The sequence below is a fragment of the Notolabrus celidotus genome, chromosome 18 (assembly GCF_009762535.1).
Source record: "Notolabrus celidotus isolate fNotCel1 chromosome 18, fNotCel1.pri, whole genome shotgun sequence".
Lineage (NCBI taxonomy): Eukaryota > Metazoa > Chordata > Actinopteri > Labriformes > Labridae > Notolabrus > Notolabrus celidotus.
In genome coordinates, this window is record NC_048289.1 from 30,433,314 (window position 1) to 30,450,079 (window position 16,766).

General features: G+C 45.8%; 1 protein-coding gene across 1 annotated transcript in view; it reads left to right on the forward strand.

Annotated features, from left to right (window-relative positions):
* The first annotated feature begins 281 nt into the window (after positions 1-281).
* Positions 282-16,766, forward strand: part of LOC117829817 (SRC kinase signaling inhibitor 1-like) — a 97,294-nt gene continuing 80,809 nt past the window's right edge. Inside the window, exons 1-2 of the mRNA XM_034707512.1 lie at positions 282-343; positions 2,438-2,748. Coding sequence (XP_034563403.1) covers positions 304-343; positions 2,438-2,748 — 351 coding nt within the window. The 5' untranslated portion in view covers positions 282-303. The remainder of the gene's footprint in view (positions 344-2,437; positions 2,749-16,766) is intronic.

A 16,766-nucleotide genomic window follows, 5' to 3' on the forward strand; every position in this document is an offset into this window, starting at 1 on the left:
CTTTTTCTTTTCTTCTGCACGAAGTCCTCCAAACCTCATCGTGTCGTCTGTAACATCACCTGTGAGTGCTCACCTCCAGCAGCTCTGCGGTGCTTTATGTCTCATGGTCACAAGGTGGCACTAAACCCGTCCCCATGCAAACACAGCTCCTCTCCTCCTGTTATCCCTCCTCTGCTGCTCATGACTCGGCTGTGAGATGTCGTTGCTGTCACATACTAATGGGGGACGTTTCTGTGCAACAGTTTTTTGTTTTGTTTTGTGCCTCAGGGTTCCCAGGACAGTGGCAGTTGTTGGAATTGACAGATGTTGCAGCTGTTTCTACCAGGGCTCTATACTGCCAGAGGTGTGTTTGAGTCTTAGTGGTGTTGTCGTGTGTGTGTGTGTGTGTGTGTGTGGCGACACATTAAACTGTGTCCTCCAGACATTATTAGACTGCGTACGGTGCTGGAGTCAGCACATGTGTGAGACTGTGGGAGCACCATCAGTCGTCACATTAACACTCACACTGCTGCTCCGTCGATGGGCCTCCAGGTGTGACCTGTTAACTTCTCTGTTAACACAGAGCATGCTGTGATATTAACATTATCAGCCTCACTTACTCACAGTGGGATGAACAACCTAAAGGAGTTACAAGACATCTGTGTGCTTCTATAGAGCGCAGCTAGCTCACTTAAACAAGCCTCTGCTGTGTTTACATTCACAAACGTCACAGGATGAGCAGACTACATGTATGCATTAAGCTCAAATCATATCTTAATATATGTTTATGTGTTTGCATGTCATATTTACTGCCCTGATGGTCACCTGTGCATCACTCTCTGGCCCCGAAACGACCCACAAACCAGTCTGGTTCTGTTACTGATGTTTTACTTTGTCACAAAACAGGTTTCTCTGGGCTTTTACTAAGTTCATGTCCAATGAAAGCTCTCTGAGAGGGATAACCTGCATGCATACAGAACCTATGAACTAGCTGATACTAAGCAAAGTCCCAGGACTCAAAGACAAAGGGACAAACAATGAGTCGTCTTATTTGAGAAGATGGAACCAGTAAATGTCCTAAAAATGTTCCTTAAAATGTCAAATATTTCTAAATGTGATTTCTTGTTTGATTTTTTAGTTCATTTTTGGGCTTTTATGCTTTAATTTAGAAAGTGAGGAGATACAGGGACGATAAAGACCCTCCAGGACTCATATTTGTTTTTTGTTTTTTTTCTTTATATTTTTGGCCTTTTTGCTTTTATTTGTTAGGACAGCTGAAGAGAGACAGGAAATGTGGGGAGTAGTGAGCGGGGGAAGACGTGCAGGAAATGGTCGACCGGCCGGGAATCGAACCGGCGACCCCTGCGACGAGGACTGTAGCCTCTGTATGTGGGGCGCTTAGACCACTAGGCCAGCAGTGCCCCCCCTCCAGGACTCACATACCCCTTTTTGACCAAGGCAGTTTCAGGGCCGGTTCGGAGCTGGCGCTCAATTGAGAACCGGCTGGGAAAACCAGTCCCAGAGCGTCTCCAACTCTTTGCTGGTCTAGAACCATGAACCGCTTACGTCAGGGGCTAGGGGCGGGGGCGGGGTTGGCGTGATCAAAAACACAAACCAAACGTGTTTCCTCCATTGTCCTGCAGTGAAAAAATAAAAGAGACTAACGGATTCCAAGGCAAAGCTGCGGTCGGCCGAGGAGACAAGCTGCCGTTGTCCACCATCATTGTTGTTGTGAGGGAAAGTTCGCGGTAGTGCTGCTGGGAAAAGTGGTAAAGTAAATCTGACGCCATGGCGTGCCTCTTCCACGGACTCGAGCGGGCGGAAAAACAAACGGGTGCCGTGTTGGTTTGTGAGTTCAACCAGCTGCAAACCAGCGCGAGCACCAGCCCGGAAATACAACCCGGTTTGTGTTGGTCCAAAAGAGGTAATAGTCTCTGCACACGGGGATCTCGATTCAACTCCTGAGCCAAACAAGTGCCCTGGAAATGTATTTTAATATGTTTATTCCCAATCTAACCCTGGCCTTTTTGGCACAGATCAGCTGTAGTACCTGCTTTGAACAGTCTAATACCTGAAAGTTCCCCAATGGGAGCTGGAGCAGAGGCTTGATATTGTAGTGGGGGCAGCTTTAGCTAGTTTGGGGCTTGGCTTGGGAGATCCAAGTCTCAGTGTGGACCAAAGTAAGGAAGTTGGTTCTTAAAGCACTGAGCCCCCTCCTTCCTTACTGCATGTCCACAGAGTCACTGGATGATGTCATCACAGTCATGTTTAGTTCTGGTGCAGGTTGAACTCCCAGCTCAGGGACTTTCCTGCGTCCTCTCTCTCTTCAGAAGCCTCGACATAAAAAAGCAAAAAGGCCCAAAAATAACTTAAAGAAAGGAAACAAACATGTAAAGCTCTCTCACTTCATCCTCCTCTACTCTCCATCCTCTGCCCCTACACCCCCACCCTGCTGCAGGTCGAGAGAAGAGAAAGGGTCCCATGATCTCTGCCGGTGATGCCGAGTTCCCGCGGGATTACCACACCCTGGCTGCCGGCGGCGGCGGCCGCGGGGCCCGGCGGTTCGCCGACAACAGCAACGGCGGCTTCACGTCGTCCTCGCTGGACCGCCGGCACAACTCGGTGGCCGCCAAGAGCCTGGAGGCGCTGAACAGCATCCACAAGGCGGACATCGAACGCCAGCGAGACGCCCTCATGGACCTCCAGAAGAACAAGTACACCAACAGCCCCGGCAGCCTCTCGCAGGGCGCCGCTCCTATTGGACGACAGGTAACCGAGTTATGATACCACACACACTAACAGCGGACACTTCTGTGACTTATTTACATGAAAGCAGAATAAAGTGAATTATTCTGCAGCTTCCTAAATTCCCCCGGGACACGAGACTTATTGGACTCTCCTGCATCGTCTCTTAATCATGCTGAATATTTCTGTTTATCACTGAAGCGTTTTCTTTCACATAAACTCAGGGGACAGAGAGCGTGCAGTCCTCAGAGAATACAAACAGAAATATGACACATCCTGGAAATATGAGACTTATTATCAAAGGACCTAAGAGGAGAAGTTTCTCTCTTTTACTGCTGCGAGCTCGCAGGATAATTCATCATATGAGCTGTTTACGTTGTCTTATTATCCTCTGAAATCTGCTTACAGTTTATTGTTTTTATAAGAAAAGAAAAGAGATACTACGCTGGATTCCTCACACACTCTCCCCTGACAGATGCTGCTGTATTCCGTGTTTCTGTGGGGCGTATTCATTAATACAACACAAGCTTATGGCTGTTTGTCAAACACAATCTCTTACAGGAAACAATGAGATCCTTTGTTTGAAAAGACACTTTGTCTTCCTCCTGCTTCTTCCACTTTTTAATACATAGTCTGAAATTTGAAAGAGTTGAGTTTGCTTTGTGTTAAAAAGTCCAAATTGAGATCCCTTTAAAGGCCTTTAAACTTCCACTCCTGTCCATGAAATATTAATGCCATGCTGACACTTCAAAGTAACCGGACTCCACTCACAGAAAGTTGTAAAAGGAGATTATTAATGCATGTACATAAAGAGCAGGGAGGTTTGAGTTTTCTGTAAAACCCCTGTTAGGGTTTGTGTTGCTTCATATAAACAGGTCAGCTGTCAGAGTGGTGCCACACTGTTTAGATCTTTGTAGACACTCCTTTAAAACAAAGGTGGTCAAACAGGACTGAAACACTCCTGAAGTGACATTCACCTTAGTTATATTCATCAACGTCCAACAATGTTACAATGTTACAATGTCATTTAGAAGACGCTTTTATCCAAAGCGACGTACATACGAGAACAAGAACAACACAAGCAAAGATCTAGACAAGAGGAAACAAGATCAGTAAGAGGAACAAAGTGCTTCAAGTCCATTTGGGTGCAGGTACTGCCAAGCAGTGTAAAGACAATGCACAAAGTAAATAAGGAACATCTACAATGAAGCAACCAAACCATTTAAGACCTTCCATTATCATCATCAACAATTAACATCACCACAATAATGACCAAAGTACCAAGTGCTGGGTCACTCCAGACCTGAACACAGAGTCCCAGAGTAGAGCAGGACAGTGTGAGTCAACTGTAGCTGGAAGACATGATCTGCCACTGGGGACAACAGTGGAGAGCAGTCTAGCTAAGTGCATAGTGCTTCCTAAAGAGCTGGGTCTTTAGCTGTCTTTTGAAGGTAGAGAGGGACTCTGCAGATCGAATGGAGTTGGCCAGTTTGGATATATAGGTTGAATCTTGTCTAAGCTGTAATGCAACCCACCCTCCACTGGCATGATGATGTTAAGCTCTGCACAGGTGACAGATGTCGTCTCGTAGCACGGCGTGGTTTGTCAGTATGTTGATCTAGTAAATGGAGATAAAGTTGTATGTAGGCTGTGTCTGGTTAAAGTGACATATAACCACTCCACCAGAGACATGAGGAACCAGCACAGGCATGAGGACGCTAACATGCAAGGTGGTGCTAGCTCTGCTATCTTTAGCCTCACTCTGCAAACTAATCTGACATGTCTACCCACAGACTCTGGGATCCTGGGTTATATTGAATACATCATGCTCAGTTTTGAATGTTTGTTACCTTTAGATTAGTCGGTTGGTTGGAGTTTAAATTGGCGTTTAAACGGCAAGGTAACCAGTCGCTTTGGAACATCCCTTTTGTATAATGAGCAGGTGTTTGTAGTGGATTGGAATGAACCCTGCTTTGAAGTGTGGTGGTCTTTTGCCACCCTGAAGGATACCAACCTGCTGGCTATACTTTACCCTGATTATTACCGGCCTTCCAAGTAAAAAAGGAAACAAGTCGACCCAAAATTTGTATTAAAAGAAGATATATTAAGTGAACAATATTAATTTGTGCAGCTAAATAAAAGTAGTCAGTCTGATTTTGCGATGCGTGGCGCTTTTACGGCAACAATAGATTATTTAAGGACTACAGATGGGTCAGATTAATATTCAATTTAACATTTTCACTCACCGTAAAATCTAATCCTTCTTTTCTGTCCTCTCTGTGTTATTTTCATCCTCTCTTCTTCTCTTCTTTTCTTTGCTGGTGACTGAAATGTCCTTCATGTTGTTTTCTGATTTAGAATACTGACACTGATAACTGATTTTGCCACAGTGTCAACAGGCAGAGGTGAAATGAGCCCCGACTCCTCTATAGGCTCCTCACATTTGGCATCAGTGTATCTGGTGACACTTTACAGTCAAAAACTAACCCACCATTGCTTTGGAGAATCAACCAATCAAAGTCAAGTTGAAGTTTAATCTCATAATAATCTCAGTGTGATAATGGAAGGGTCCATTTTTAGTTTTCCTCGAGTATCAGGAAGTTTTCTCGACATTGAGATGTAGATATTTTTGTCCATCTGCACTCATTGCATGAAGAAGTCTCACAGATGTAGTACTCTCCATCACTGTCAGTGTTTTAACTCAGATGAAGACTTCCATACAATAACAGATCCAGAGGAGAGTGTCGCCCAGGGCGGGGGTTCGAGCTCGTTGAGTGCTCTCCGTTTCCTCATGTGAACATTTTCTTCCTGGGAGATAATAACAGGCCGTCGGTGGGCTCTGAAGCCCACACAAGAGCATTATGTGGCGAGTTGCCTCGGGGCCCGTCAGACGCACACAGCGGAGGCATCCTTACGACCGGCCTCCTGGGTCAGTAATGGCCACTTTTTAAGTGGTTATCATCTGAGAGAGTGAGCAATAGAAGACGGAGAAAAGGGGGTTTAAGTGAGACGGTGAGAAAATGTCAGAATGTGAAATATGAAATGCAGCGCTCCGTCACATCTCTTACCCCTCCGCCTGTCTGCTCGCTGCTCTCTCCTTTCATTCTGCCATCAATCACCACATGCTCTGATACCTGTGACAGATGGTCAGAGCACACTGCATACTCTTCATGCAGCTTAAAGGAATACCTCAGCATGAAGGAGAGAGATATGTGATTTCATGTCCAAATCCCACTCCTCTCATGTCTCTACAGCTCAATATGAAAATACAGAGAAGACGTCTGCCTTATCTGAGACTATTCCTCAAACTATGATGCTAATATGTGTCTGTCATGGATGCTGTCTCCCAGGTTAATGCTTTGATTGGCTGTTGCAGTCAGGTGATGTATAAGGATGAGAAGAGTCTGCATAGGAAGCATCGCGTGTCAGCAGTCGTCTCTGTGAACGACTGTCACAGAGACAGAGCAGGCGGGGCAGAATACCGCCGTGTGTGTGTCTGAGTTTGTAACAGCAGGGCGTGACAGGCGACTTCATACAGGTGTTTCAGCAGTTAGCTATGTTTCCAACCAGGTGAGCACGTCAGCACAGAACCTGGAAGTGTGTGCAGTCAGCTCATCTACCACCAGCTGACTCACAGCGTAAGATCTCATTTAAGACTCTGAACACAGTTCTGTTACAACCCAGTTTGTGTCCAGGGATAAGTGAGGCAACATAAGCGCCGGCGTTCTCAGGGAAACAAGCCGTTTATTGTTTACAGCCTGTAAATCAACAATAACATAAAGTGGTCAACACAAAGGGAAAGGAAGGGAAGGGAGGGATGCGGGATCATGGAACAAACAAAACAGAACAGGTGCTTATCTCACTCTAAACGCCAGGAAGAAGAAAAGACCAAACATAAATACACCAACAGCAAACATAGCATCCAGAATAAGAAAATAAACAACCTAAACCTGGTGATCAAGCTCCTAACAAGACAAAACCAGGGCCTGGATCTCAGTAAGAATAAGCATGCTACAGTGTTGACAATCTAGAAGCACAGAACAAACTCTGCCTCCCTGATGGATGCAGGATGGAAGACATGTAGTGGTTGATTGGTGGACAAGAGTAGGTGAAGTTCCTGAAGCCCTCTTTTGAAGATGTTAGTCGGTGGGTGTCATATTGGAAATGATGAACTCAACCTAACTTCATCCGAGCTAGTGTGAGGTAAAGAGGCGTGCCTTTATCAATCAATCAATCAATCAATCAATCAATCAATCAATCAATCAATCAATCAATCAATCAATCAATCAATCAATCAATCAATCAATCAATCAATCAATCAATCAATCAATCAATCAATCAATCAATCAATCTTTATTTGTATCGCGCCAAATCACAACAAACGTTATCTCAAGACTCTTTTACAAACAGAGCAGGTCTAGACCACTCTATGTCAAATTATGAACAGAGACCCAACTTCAAGACAGGGTAAGACTCAGTCTGACCCCAGCTTAATCCATCATGAGCATTGCACATCGCAGTATTTAGCTAGTTACAGTGGTGAGGAAAAACTTCCTTTTAACAGGCAGAAACCTCGAGCAGGACCAGACTCATGTTAGACACACATCTGCTGAGTCCGTGTTGGGTCTTGAAAGAGGGATAGAGGGGAGTAAGAGAGGGAGGTGATAGTGATGAGACGAGTAGTAGAAGCTGTTGCTGCTGAAGTCCAGAACTTCTGCAGCAGGAGGATGCCTACGGCAGCTCAGAGGGACCTACGAGACAAGGGAGCTCAGGGACTCCAGAAAGGTCTATGGTTAGTAACTTTAATGGGACAGGAAGAGTTAGAGTAAGTGATTGGGGGGAAGGGGGTGGGATAGGATCCTAGTGTGTCAGTGTGCCAGTTCCCCCGGCAGTCTAAGCCTATAGCAGCATAACAAAAGCTGGTCCAAGCCTGATCCAGCTCTAACTATAAGCTTTATCAAAAAGGAAAGTTTGAAGCCTACTCTTAAAAGTGGAGAGGGTGTCTGCCTCCCGGACCCTGACTGGACCCTTTAGCCTCCTTGCTAAGAGCTACAGGATGCCCGCCTGTCAATCAAGTCAGTCACACCCTCCACCTCTTGCAGTGTGTGCTGATAGAGAAATGAGCCATTCAGACCTGAACTGTATTTTGAACCAGGCTGTAAACATGTTTATTTCTGCTGTAGAGATCGTCTGCTTTGAATGGGTGTGTATGTGGTTTCTGGTGTTTCTGCAGCCAGCCTCTAGTGGACGCATTTGCTTCATATTTTAAGACCGGAGGTTGCAGCTTGAGATCCACCGACCAGGCACATGACTGCAAAAAATAAAACCAGAACACAACCAGATATCAACTTGTTAGTTCTTGATTCAGTTGATTTTGAAGTCGTGAGGTTTGGGCGGCGACTGAAAGACTCAGTCACAGTTATAAGCTGCAGAATGAGACTCCTCTGCAGGGTGGCTGGGCAAGGAGGTCAGATATCAAGAAGGAGCTCAGGTACTGTGCTGCATCAAAACCAGGAAGGTGAAGTGTTTCAGGCATCTGATGAGGACGCCTCAGGGCACATCCGAGCGTGGAGGGGAAGACCCAGAGCCAGCTGGAGGGTTGGACTGAGCACCTCAGGAGGAGCTGGAGAGAGTTGCTTGGACTGCTCCACCTCAACTTGATACTAGCTTAGCAGAAGAGAAGGGATAGATGTCTGGTGATTTAAGAAGCTTTATCTCTACTCATCATCCTTTTCTTTCTTTAGCTATAATAATCATTGACTCAGAAGATGTCAGAGAAACGAAGACTCTGCTGTTCTGCTCGTCTCGTCTCTCGAGCTGCTGAGTGACGGACTCCTTCGACCGTCGACTTGACACCTTTTCTTCCCAAGGATAGAGAAACAGCTGCAGGATTTCAGCTGAAGGGGCGCTGGTTTGGCCTTGTGGTTTGGCGCCCCATGTAGCAAGCAGCTATTCCACCCTGCAACCCCTCTCCCATACGCCGGTTCCTACTCTCTCAGTCCTCTGTCCTCTCCTCCCTGAATAACATCCATCGTTTACTAATTTGGCTTGTAACTTGGGTGCAACTCTGAACATTAATCTGTGTTAATGCATTCCCTGGATGCTCACTTCTCCCTCTGTAGGAGTTATTTTTAACTTCTTGTTTCTGCACAGGTCAGAAAAATGTGTCCCAGTGTCCCAACATCTGAGCTGTGGAGGTGTCACTCAGCGTTTCTCTCAGGGTCAGTGTCTGGACATCAAACTTCTCATCCCAGCTTCACTTCCAGGAGCGAATAAGCATCTTCACTTCACCGCTGAGCTACACCTTTAAGGGCTTTCTCTCCCTCTCTCTTCTTCCTCCGTCAGCTTGTGTCCATCACGTCTCAGGCTGCCGCTCTCTCTCTCGTCTCACCGCTCCAGCTCCTCCTTCCTCTCCACCCACTCTCCGCTACTCTTCATGTGCCGTGTCTGTGTAACCGCGCCGGACCGACCGAAAAGGTGCTCCTAGACCCGAAACCGAGCGAAGAGGAGGAAGAGGAGGGAGAGATGTAGAGAACAGGTGGAGTCTGCTGTCGTCATAGCAACCTGCCATTTCCCATATAAGGCAACTGAGTGATATCATATGGTTGGCAGTGCCTGGGTCTGTGGAGGGAGGCACACGCTGTACTGTGTGAGCAGCAGGAGGAGGAGGAGGAGGAGGAGAGGGAACGAGCGACAAGAGGAGACACAGTGAAGGAGGGAGGGAGGGTGTTTTTTTATGTCAACAGGGACGAGGGGCGAGAGAGTGACAGACTCAAAGAGAGAGAGAGAGAGAGAGAGAGAGAGGGAGAGAGAGAGAGAGAGCGGGCAGGGGAGGAGGAAGAGGAGGAGGAGGAGGAGGGGACAGGAAGAGATGCTAACAGCCTCTTAGGCGCTACTACGGGTACCAGCGAGGGGGGACTCTGGCGGATCCTCAGGGCGCGGGAAAGACACAGAGCCGCAGTGAAAAAAAAAAAAAGGATGGAGAGGGGGGAGGAGGAAGAGGGAGGCGTGTGGAGCGGGAGGATGCACCAGGCGGCCGACGCGCTCATTAAGTAGCAACGGTAACTCTCTCTAACCCCGTCATTGCATCCTCAGCTGAGAGGTTTCCTGCGTGGAGCTGCCATGACGCTGTCTTCATCTTCTTCTTCTTCTTCTCCTGCTGCTGCATGAATGATGATGATGGAGAGGAGGGTGGAGGAAGTGCAGGAGTGTGAGTGTGTGTATGTGTGTGTGTCGACATCATCTTAATGTATGTGGAGGCATGTGTGTGCTCTGTCATCTCCTCCTTTTCTGTGCTGTGTGTGTGTGTGTGTGCGTGTGTTTTTAGGGGAGGGTCTCTTTGCTCCAAAACAGGCAGGCAGGTGTCGTCCAGGTGTGTGTGTGCTGCCGCAGTGATGTATGATCATGTGCAAAACAAAACTGTGTGTGCATCACAGGAGTGTGTGTGTGTGTGTGCATCACAGGAGTGTGTGTGTGTGCATCAGAAGAGTGTGTGTGTGTGTGCATACTGGTGAGTGCACATGTGTGTGTTTTTGGGCAGGAGAGGAAGCTGTGAGTGGGGGGGTTAAAAAAAGAAGAGGGTGGGTACAAAAATGGCTACTTGGCATGCAGGTCAGACGCATGTCTCTCTCTCTCTCTCTTTCTGTGCTCATGCCTCTTTTTGCTTTTCTTATTTTCCTCCTTCCTGTCGCTCTCTAAGCTTGGTCTGTCTCCGTGCACACGAGCGCCTCGGGATTTCAGCTCAAGTGATTGAGAAATATTGCAGGCAGTAATCACTGAGTCACGGTGCATAGGGGGCCCGTTTGTGTTGGAGGAGACCGGTTCTATGTCCCTAAAGATGTCCGCTTGTTGGTGCATTAAAGTGTTTGTGAAGTGACTCTGCAGGTAGATTGTCTTTGATCTTGTTTTTAAGGTGCTCAGCTCTGTAATCTGTATGAGGGATTATGACACAGCGGGTGCTTGACTTCTCAGTTATCAGCTGTTTGTTTGTGTCACAGTAAGCCGGACGAGCTCCTGCGTGCTGGATGATAATGTGAGCGCCTATCGTGGAGAGAATGTGGGAAAGTGCTTCAAAGTTGTGACGATGAAGTCAGCAGGAGGTTACGTAGCTTCTGTTGCAGGGACGAGACAGAGACAGAGACAGAGACAGAGAGCTGCTGAGACATCGACTCTGTTCAGTTATTGATTGCAAACCTGATTACATGAAGGCGAATGATCGGTCTGCTAAATACAGTCTGCTCAGGTGAAAGGTTCAGTGACATCTAAACAGGGATTACCTGAACCCCTCCTTATTCTTCTGTGGTTCAGTCCAGCTTCTTCCAGCTGAGACTCATAGCTAAGGTGAAGGCCTATCTCCCTCCCAAGGATCTAGAGAGAGTGGTCCATGCCTTTATTACTTCTAGGCTTGATTATTATAACTCGTTGTATGTGGGCTTAGACGTGTCGTCTATTCAGCGCCTGCAGCTTGTTCAAAATGCGGCAGCTCGCCTCCTGACTGGCAGGAACAAGAGGGAGCACATCACACCTGTGCTGCGTGCTCTCCACTGGCTCCCAGTCCGTCACAGGATTGATTTTAAGATTGCGCTTTTAACGTACAAGGCCCCTAAATGGATTGGCACCATCCTACTTGGCTGATCTTCTCCGTGTTCACAACCCAGCTCGAGCACTGAGGTCAACAAACCAGGTGCTCCTGGATGTGCCTAAAAGTCACCTTAAAACCCAGGGAGACCGAGCCTTTGCAGCAGCGGACCCCAAAGCTCTGGAATGGCTTACCACTCCAATTAAGATCGGCCCCCCACTGTTGAATGTTTTAAATCTTTGTTGAAGACACATCTCTTCTCTTTGGCCTTCTCCTCGTGAAGAGGACAGTAATATCCTGATATGTTGTTTATTGTTGTCTTCATGTACTTTGTACTTTTTATCTTGTAAAGCGCTTTGGACAACACTGGTTGTTTTTAAATGTGCTATATAAATAATGTTGACTTGACTTATTGGTAGACCTACGAATACATAAGCTAAAATATAAGCTGCACACAGAAGTAGACCGGATCAGTTTCCTAGAGGACGACTTCATGGTGGGAGAATGTCTTCAGCTCATCTTGAAATTGGACTTCACGTCAGGTCTTGTTAGGATTCTGTTTCACATCATTACCTGCTCACTATACATTATCCAGCTTATTACTCAGCTATAAACTAAAGATGAGAGCATGCTGGCTCTGAGTATTGATCTAAAGATGATGTCATTGATTTAACATAATGGATGCAGGTTTATGCAGTTAGAGAAATATCCCCACCTCGATGTAAACCGTATTCTTCTCAGTCTACTTGCAGGATGCATCAACATATGTCTCAGCATTTCATTCGTGTTAAAGTCTAAACATTATCCTGCTCTTCTGTCAAATTAAACTAAACATTTCTAATCCGGGTGAAGTCTTAACATAAGCGTTTTTATGACGTCATTCTTGACAGATGCAGAAAATATCAGCAGCTCCTGTATGAAGTCTGTTCTCTTCAATTTGGTCGACGTCTCTTTCACTCATCTCATCCCTCCTCTCATTGTTTCTTTCCTTTTCATCTTCTTGTTTCTTTTAACCACCGATCTAAAGTTTAGTGCTCTTCCAATAAACTGAGAGTGAAACGTTTTTGCCACAGGAAGAGGGGAAATCATACAGTTGATAAATGTGTCAGACTCCTGTCCACAGCTTGATTTGATATGACGTGTGTGATCTGGTTGTATCTGGCGTCTCTGCAATTCAGAGTTAATAACCGTTGTTATGTTATGAGGTTTTGACCAATCAGAATCAAGTACTTAACACAGCTGTGTGATTGGTTAGAGATGCTTTTGATGGGGGGGGTTTGCAGACTTCTCAGCGTGTTAGTGAAGGCGTGCAACGATTTCTTTGAAGTCGCTCGTATTTAATTTGTTGCCAATCCAAAACAGGAAGTTGACTTTAAGTTTAACAGCGCTCTGCTCTGAGTTTCCTGTAGTCTCTGTTTGCTGAGCATTGATTCTGACCGTCTGCTTCTTCAGAGAAAATCCTCTCGTCTTTATTCTGGAGTTCAGCTCGAGTGCACTTTGCTGACTCAGAGCCTGGAGAGCATTGATGTGGGTTATGTGCAGCACCTCTTCGATCTTATCGCCCTCTTACATAAGGTTCAGAGAAGGCTACATCCTCTGCATGTTCATAGAAAACAAAGTTTATACAGTTTCATCAGTGAGAAGGTAAAAGAAGGTGAAGGAGAGAGAACGTGACATGTTTGTAGCTTGAACCTTCATCACGATCAACTACGTCAGACCTTATATACAGTCAGAAGTTTTATAAACGGTTACAGAACAGCCTGAATTAAAGCTCTGCATCGTTGAATGTTAATGAAGCTTGCTGGTGTGATAGACGGGGAACAGTTCAAGGAGTTCAGAGCCGGCTCAAAATATTTGACTCTAGGTTTTATTCCTTCCACTGTTTTTCAACTGCATAACTGGAAAACTACTCTCCACATTTACCTCTAACTTTAGAAGGATGCAGGGATGGCAGAGGGAGAGTTTATTCAAATTAGGGACCGGTAACACTCACAAAGCTGCAGTGGAAGCAGAAATGACTGACATCTTAAGCTCTTCATTTGCTCGTCTATTCTTTGAGTTGAAGGATTTCTTTGAAAGTGATGATAGAGACCATCTTATTTAAGGTTAATGCTTATAAGTGATCTTATTTGACTCATTAGAAGAAGAGAAGAAAGTAAAAGTGAAGATTGAAGATGATTGAACATGGACCTGGTTGGTTCTAGCTGTCTTAAGATCTAAGGCTCCTCTTGAAAGCACTGTTTCAGACGATAAAGAAGAACGTGCTTCATTTGATTTGGCTCCCTCAGATCTGATAGGTTTCTATTCTAGTCAATGTGTTAACTTCCACTGGATTCACTCTGTTGCGTTCCGGCTGCGTCTCTGATCCGGCAGGTCAGAGTCCTCCGGATCAGATACACAAGACTTCTATGTTCACCGGATGCCGGAGCACGACGCATCAATCTCAACTGAGCAGATGAAGCGGGACAGGAAGTCAGGTTTCACCAAAACAAAATGAAAACATCCGGTTAATTTTCAGAATAAAACACTCTGTGTTATCACCAGATCGTATTTCACTTAACTACAACAACAAACCAAAGTCATGATGAGCGGAGCCAGGCCTGGAGTCAACAGGTCAGAGGTTTTCAGAGGACCAGAAAGACAACATGGATGAGGAGAGGAGGAGGAGGAGAATCCTTGATTCAGGGATAACAGCAGGAAAACCTCGGTCACATGACTTGAGCTGTCCGGCGGTCCTGCTCCTTGCTGCGTTCTGAAAACACAACCGGGGAGTGTTGACGGATGAGAGAGCATGGAGATGGTGGAAGTCCTGTGTTAGTTTCTGATGCAGTTTGGTTCCAGTTTGCTGTAATATGAAAAACGGGTCCAAGGACGATCAGGCTGAGGCGTTTCATTAGGGATTCAGAGCGTGGCTGTGGATGTTATAAATCTTTGATATAACGGAGGAAGAATAGCTTAATAGTTCTGTTTTGTTGTCGTGAAATTGCAGCCGGCTGAGGCTAAGTGGCATCACCCCTGTTTGTGCTGTTTTTGGTCACGAGGCTTGTGCAGAGGCCTGAAAACCACACAAGGCTTGAAATCTGGGTCACAGCACCCCAAAGGCCTGTTGGTCTTTATTTCCCAAACCCTGATGCTCTAATCCGGCTTCCTTCATGACTTATTCACAAATAAAGTGGGATGGATTTCCAAAGCTCCAACCAGTGGAAATATTTGTAATCCATGCAGCTTCCAGAACAGCTGCTCAAACATGCATTAAGATGCACCCACACCTTGGTTTCATTATTGAAGGATGACTTTTTAAAAGCTGAGAGCAGATTCAGACTTTTAAACACCTGGGCTGAGAAGTTAAAGTCGCTGAAGTTACTCCAGAGTGTGTCGGCGTTTGAGTCGACGCCGTGACGGCATCAAATCTACACACTCCGACTGAAGTAAATGGTTTGTTGTGACAGTCACTTGAAGATGTGTAGACTTTTGTGCTCCAGATAACAACTAAAGAGGTGCTGAGCGGGAGTAAGAGTAGCTGCAAATATTAAACTTTGAACATGTTAAGAGACGCCGAGAGGCAAATAAGCTTGGAGCTGTCATGCTGGTTGTATTCTTCTAACATTTAGAGTCTGATGTGATAAATACAGAACGCCCTCAGAGCAACTCTGCCAAATAGATCATCTGTGCCAGCAACATTCTACTCTGTGTGTTTGTGTTTAGGTTTACTGTTAGGGGACGACTTTATGTGATCATGACGAAAGCAGAGGAGATAGTGACCTTCTTATAGATGTGAGGGAGTCAGAGTCCAGAGGAGTTAGTGACCTTCTTATAGACGTGAGAGAGTCAGAGTCCAGAGGAGATGGTGACCTTCTTAAAGATGTGAGAGAGTCAGAGTCCAGAGGAGATAGTGACCTTCTTATAGATGTGAGGGAGTCAGAGTCCAGAGGAGATGGTGACCTTCTTAAAGATGTGAGAGAGTCAGAGTCCAGAGGAGATAGTGACCTTCTTATAGATGTGAGAGAGTCAGCATCCAGAGGAGATAGTGACCTTCTTATAGATGTCAGAGAGTCAGAATCCAGAGGAGATAGTGACCTTCTTATAGATGTGAGAGAGTCAGAGTCCAGAGGAGATAGTGACCTTCTTATAGATGTTAGAGAGTCAGAGTCCAGAGGAGATAGTGACCTTCTTATAGATGTCAGAGAGTCAGAATCCAGAGGAGATAGTGACCTTCTTATAGATGTTAGAGAGTCAGAGTCCAGGGGAGATAGTGACCTTCTTATAGATGTTAGAGAGTCAGAGTCCAGAGGAGATAGTGACCTTCTTATAGATGTGAGAGAGTCAGAGTCCAGAGGAGATAGTGACCTTCTTATAGATGTGAGGGAGTCAGAGTCAGAGTCCAGAGGAGATAGTGACCTTCTTATAGATGTGAGAGAGTCAGAGAGTCAGAGTCCAGAGGAGATAGTGACCTTCTTATAGATGTTAGAGAGTCAGAGTCCCGAGGAGATAGTGACCTTCTTATAGATGTTAGAGAGTCAGAGTCCAGAGGAGATAGTGACCTTCTTATAGATGTTAGAGAGTCAGAGTCCAGGGGAGATAGTGACCTTCTTAAAGATGTGAGAGAGTCAGAGTCCAGAGGAGATAGTGACCTTCTTATAGATGTTAGAGAGTCAGAGTCCAGAGGAGATAGTGACCTTCTTATAGACGTGAGAGAGTCAGAGTCCAGAGGAGATAGTGACCTTCTTATAGATGTTAGAGAGTCAGAGTCCAGAGGAGATAGTGACCTTCTTATAGATGTGAGAGAGTCAGAGTCCAGAGGAGATAGTGACCTTCTTATAAATGTTAGAGAGTCAGAGTCCAGAGGAGATAGTGACCTTCTTATAGATGTGAGAGAGGCAGAGTCCCGAGGAGATAGTGACCTTCTTATAAATGTTAGAGAGTCAGAGTCCAGAGGAGATAGTGACCTTCTTAAAGATGTGAGAGAGTCAGGGTCCAGAGGAGATAGTGACCTTCTTATAGATGTGAGAGAGTCAGCATCCAGAGGAGATAGTGACCTTCTTATAGATGTCAGAGAGTCAGCATCCAGAGGAGATGGTGACCTTCTTATAGATGTGAGAGAGTCAGAGTCCAGAGGAGATAGTGACCTTCTTATAGATGTTAGAGAGTCAGCATCCAGAGGAGATAATGACCTTCTTACAGATGTTAGAGAGTCAGAGTCAGAGTCCAGAGGAGATAGTGACCTTCTTATAGATGTGAGAGAGTCAGAGTCCAGAGGAGATAGTGACCTTCTTATAGATGTTAGAGAGTCAGAGTCCAGAGGAGATAGTGACCTTCTTATAGATGTGAGGGAGTCGGAGTCCAGAGGAGATGGAGATGGATGGCTTAAGTGACTTTAATGACATAATGAACACAATCATTGGAACCTAAACCCTGTAAACACGGTAATTACTTTCACATTCTCACAATCACCTGACGGAGTATC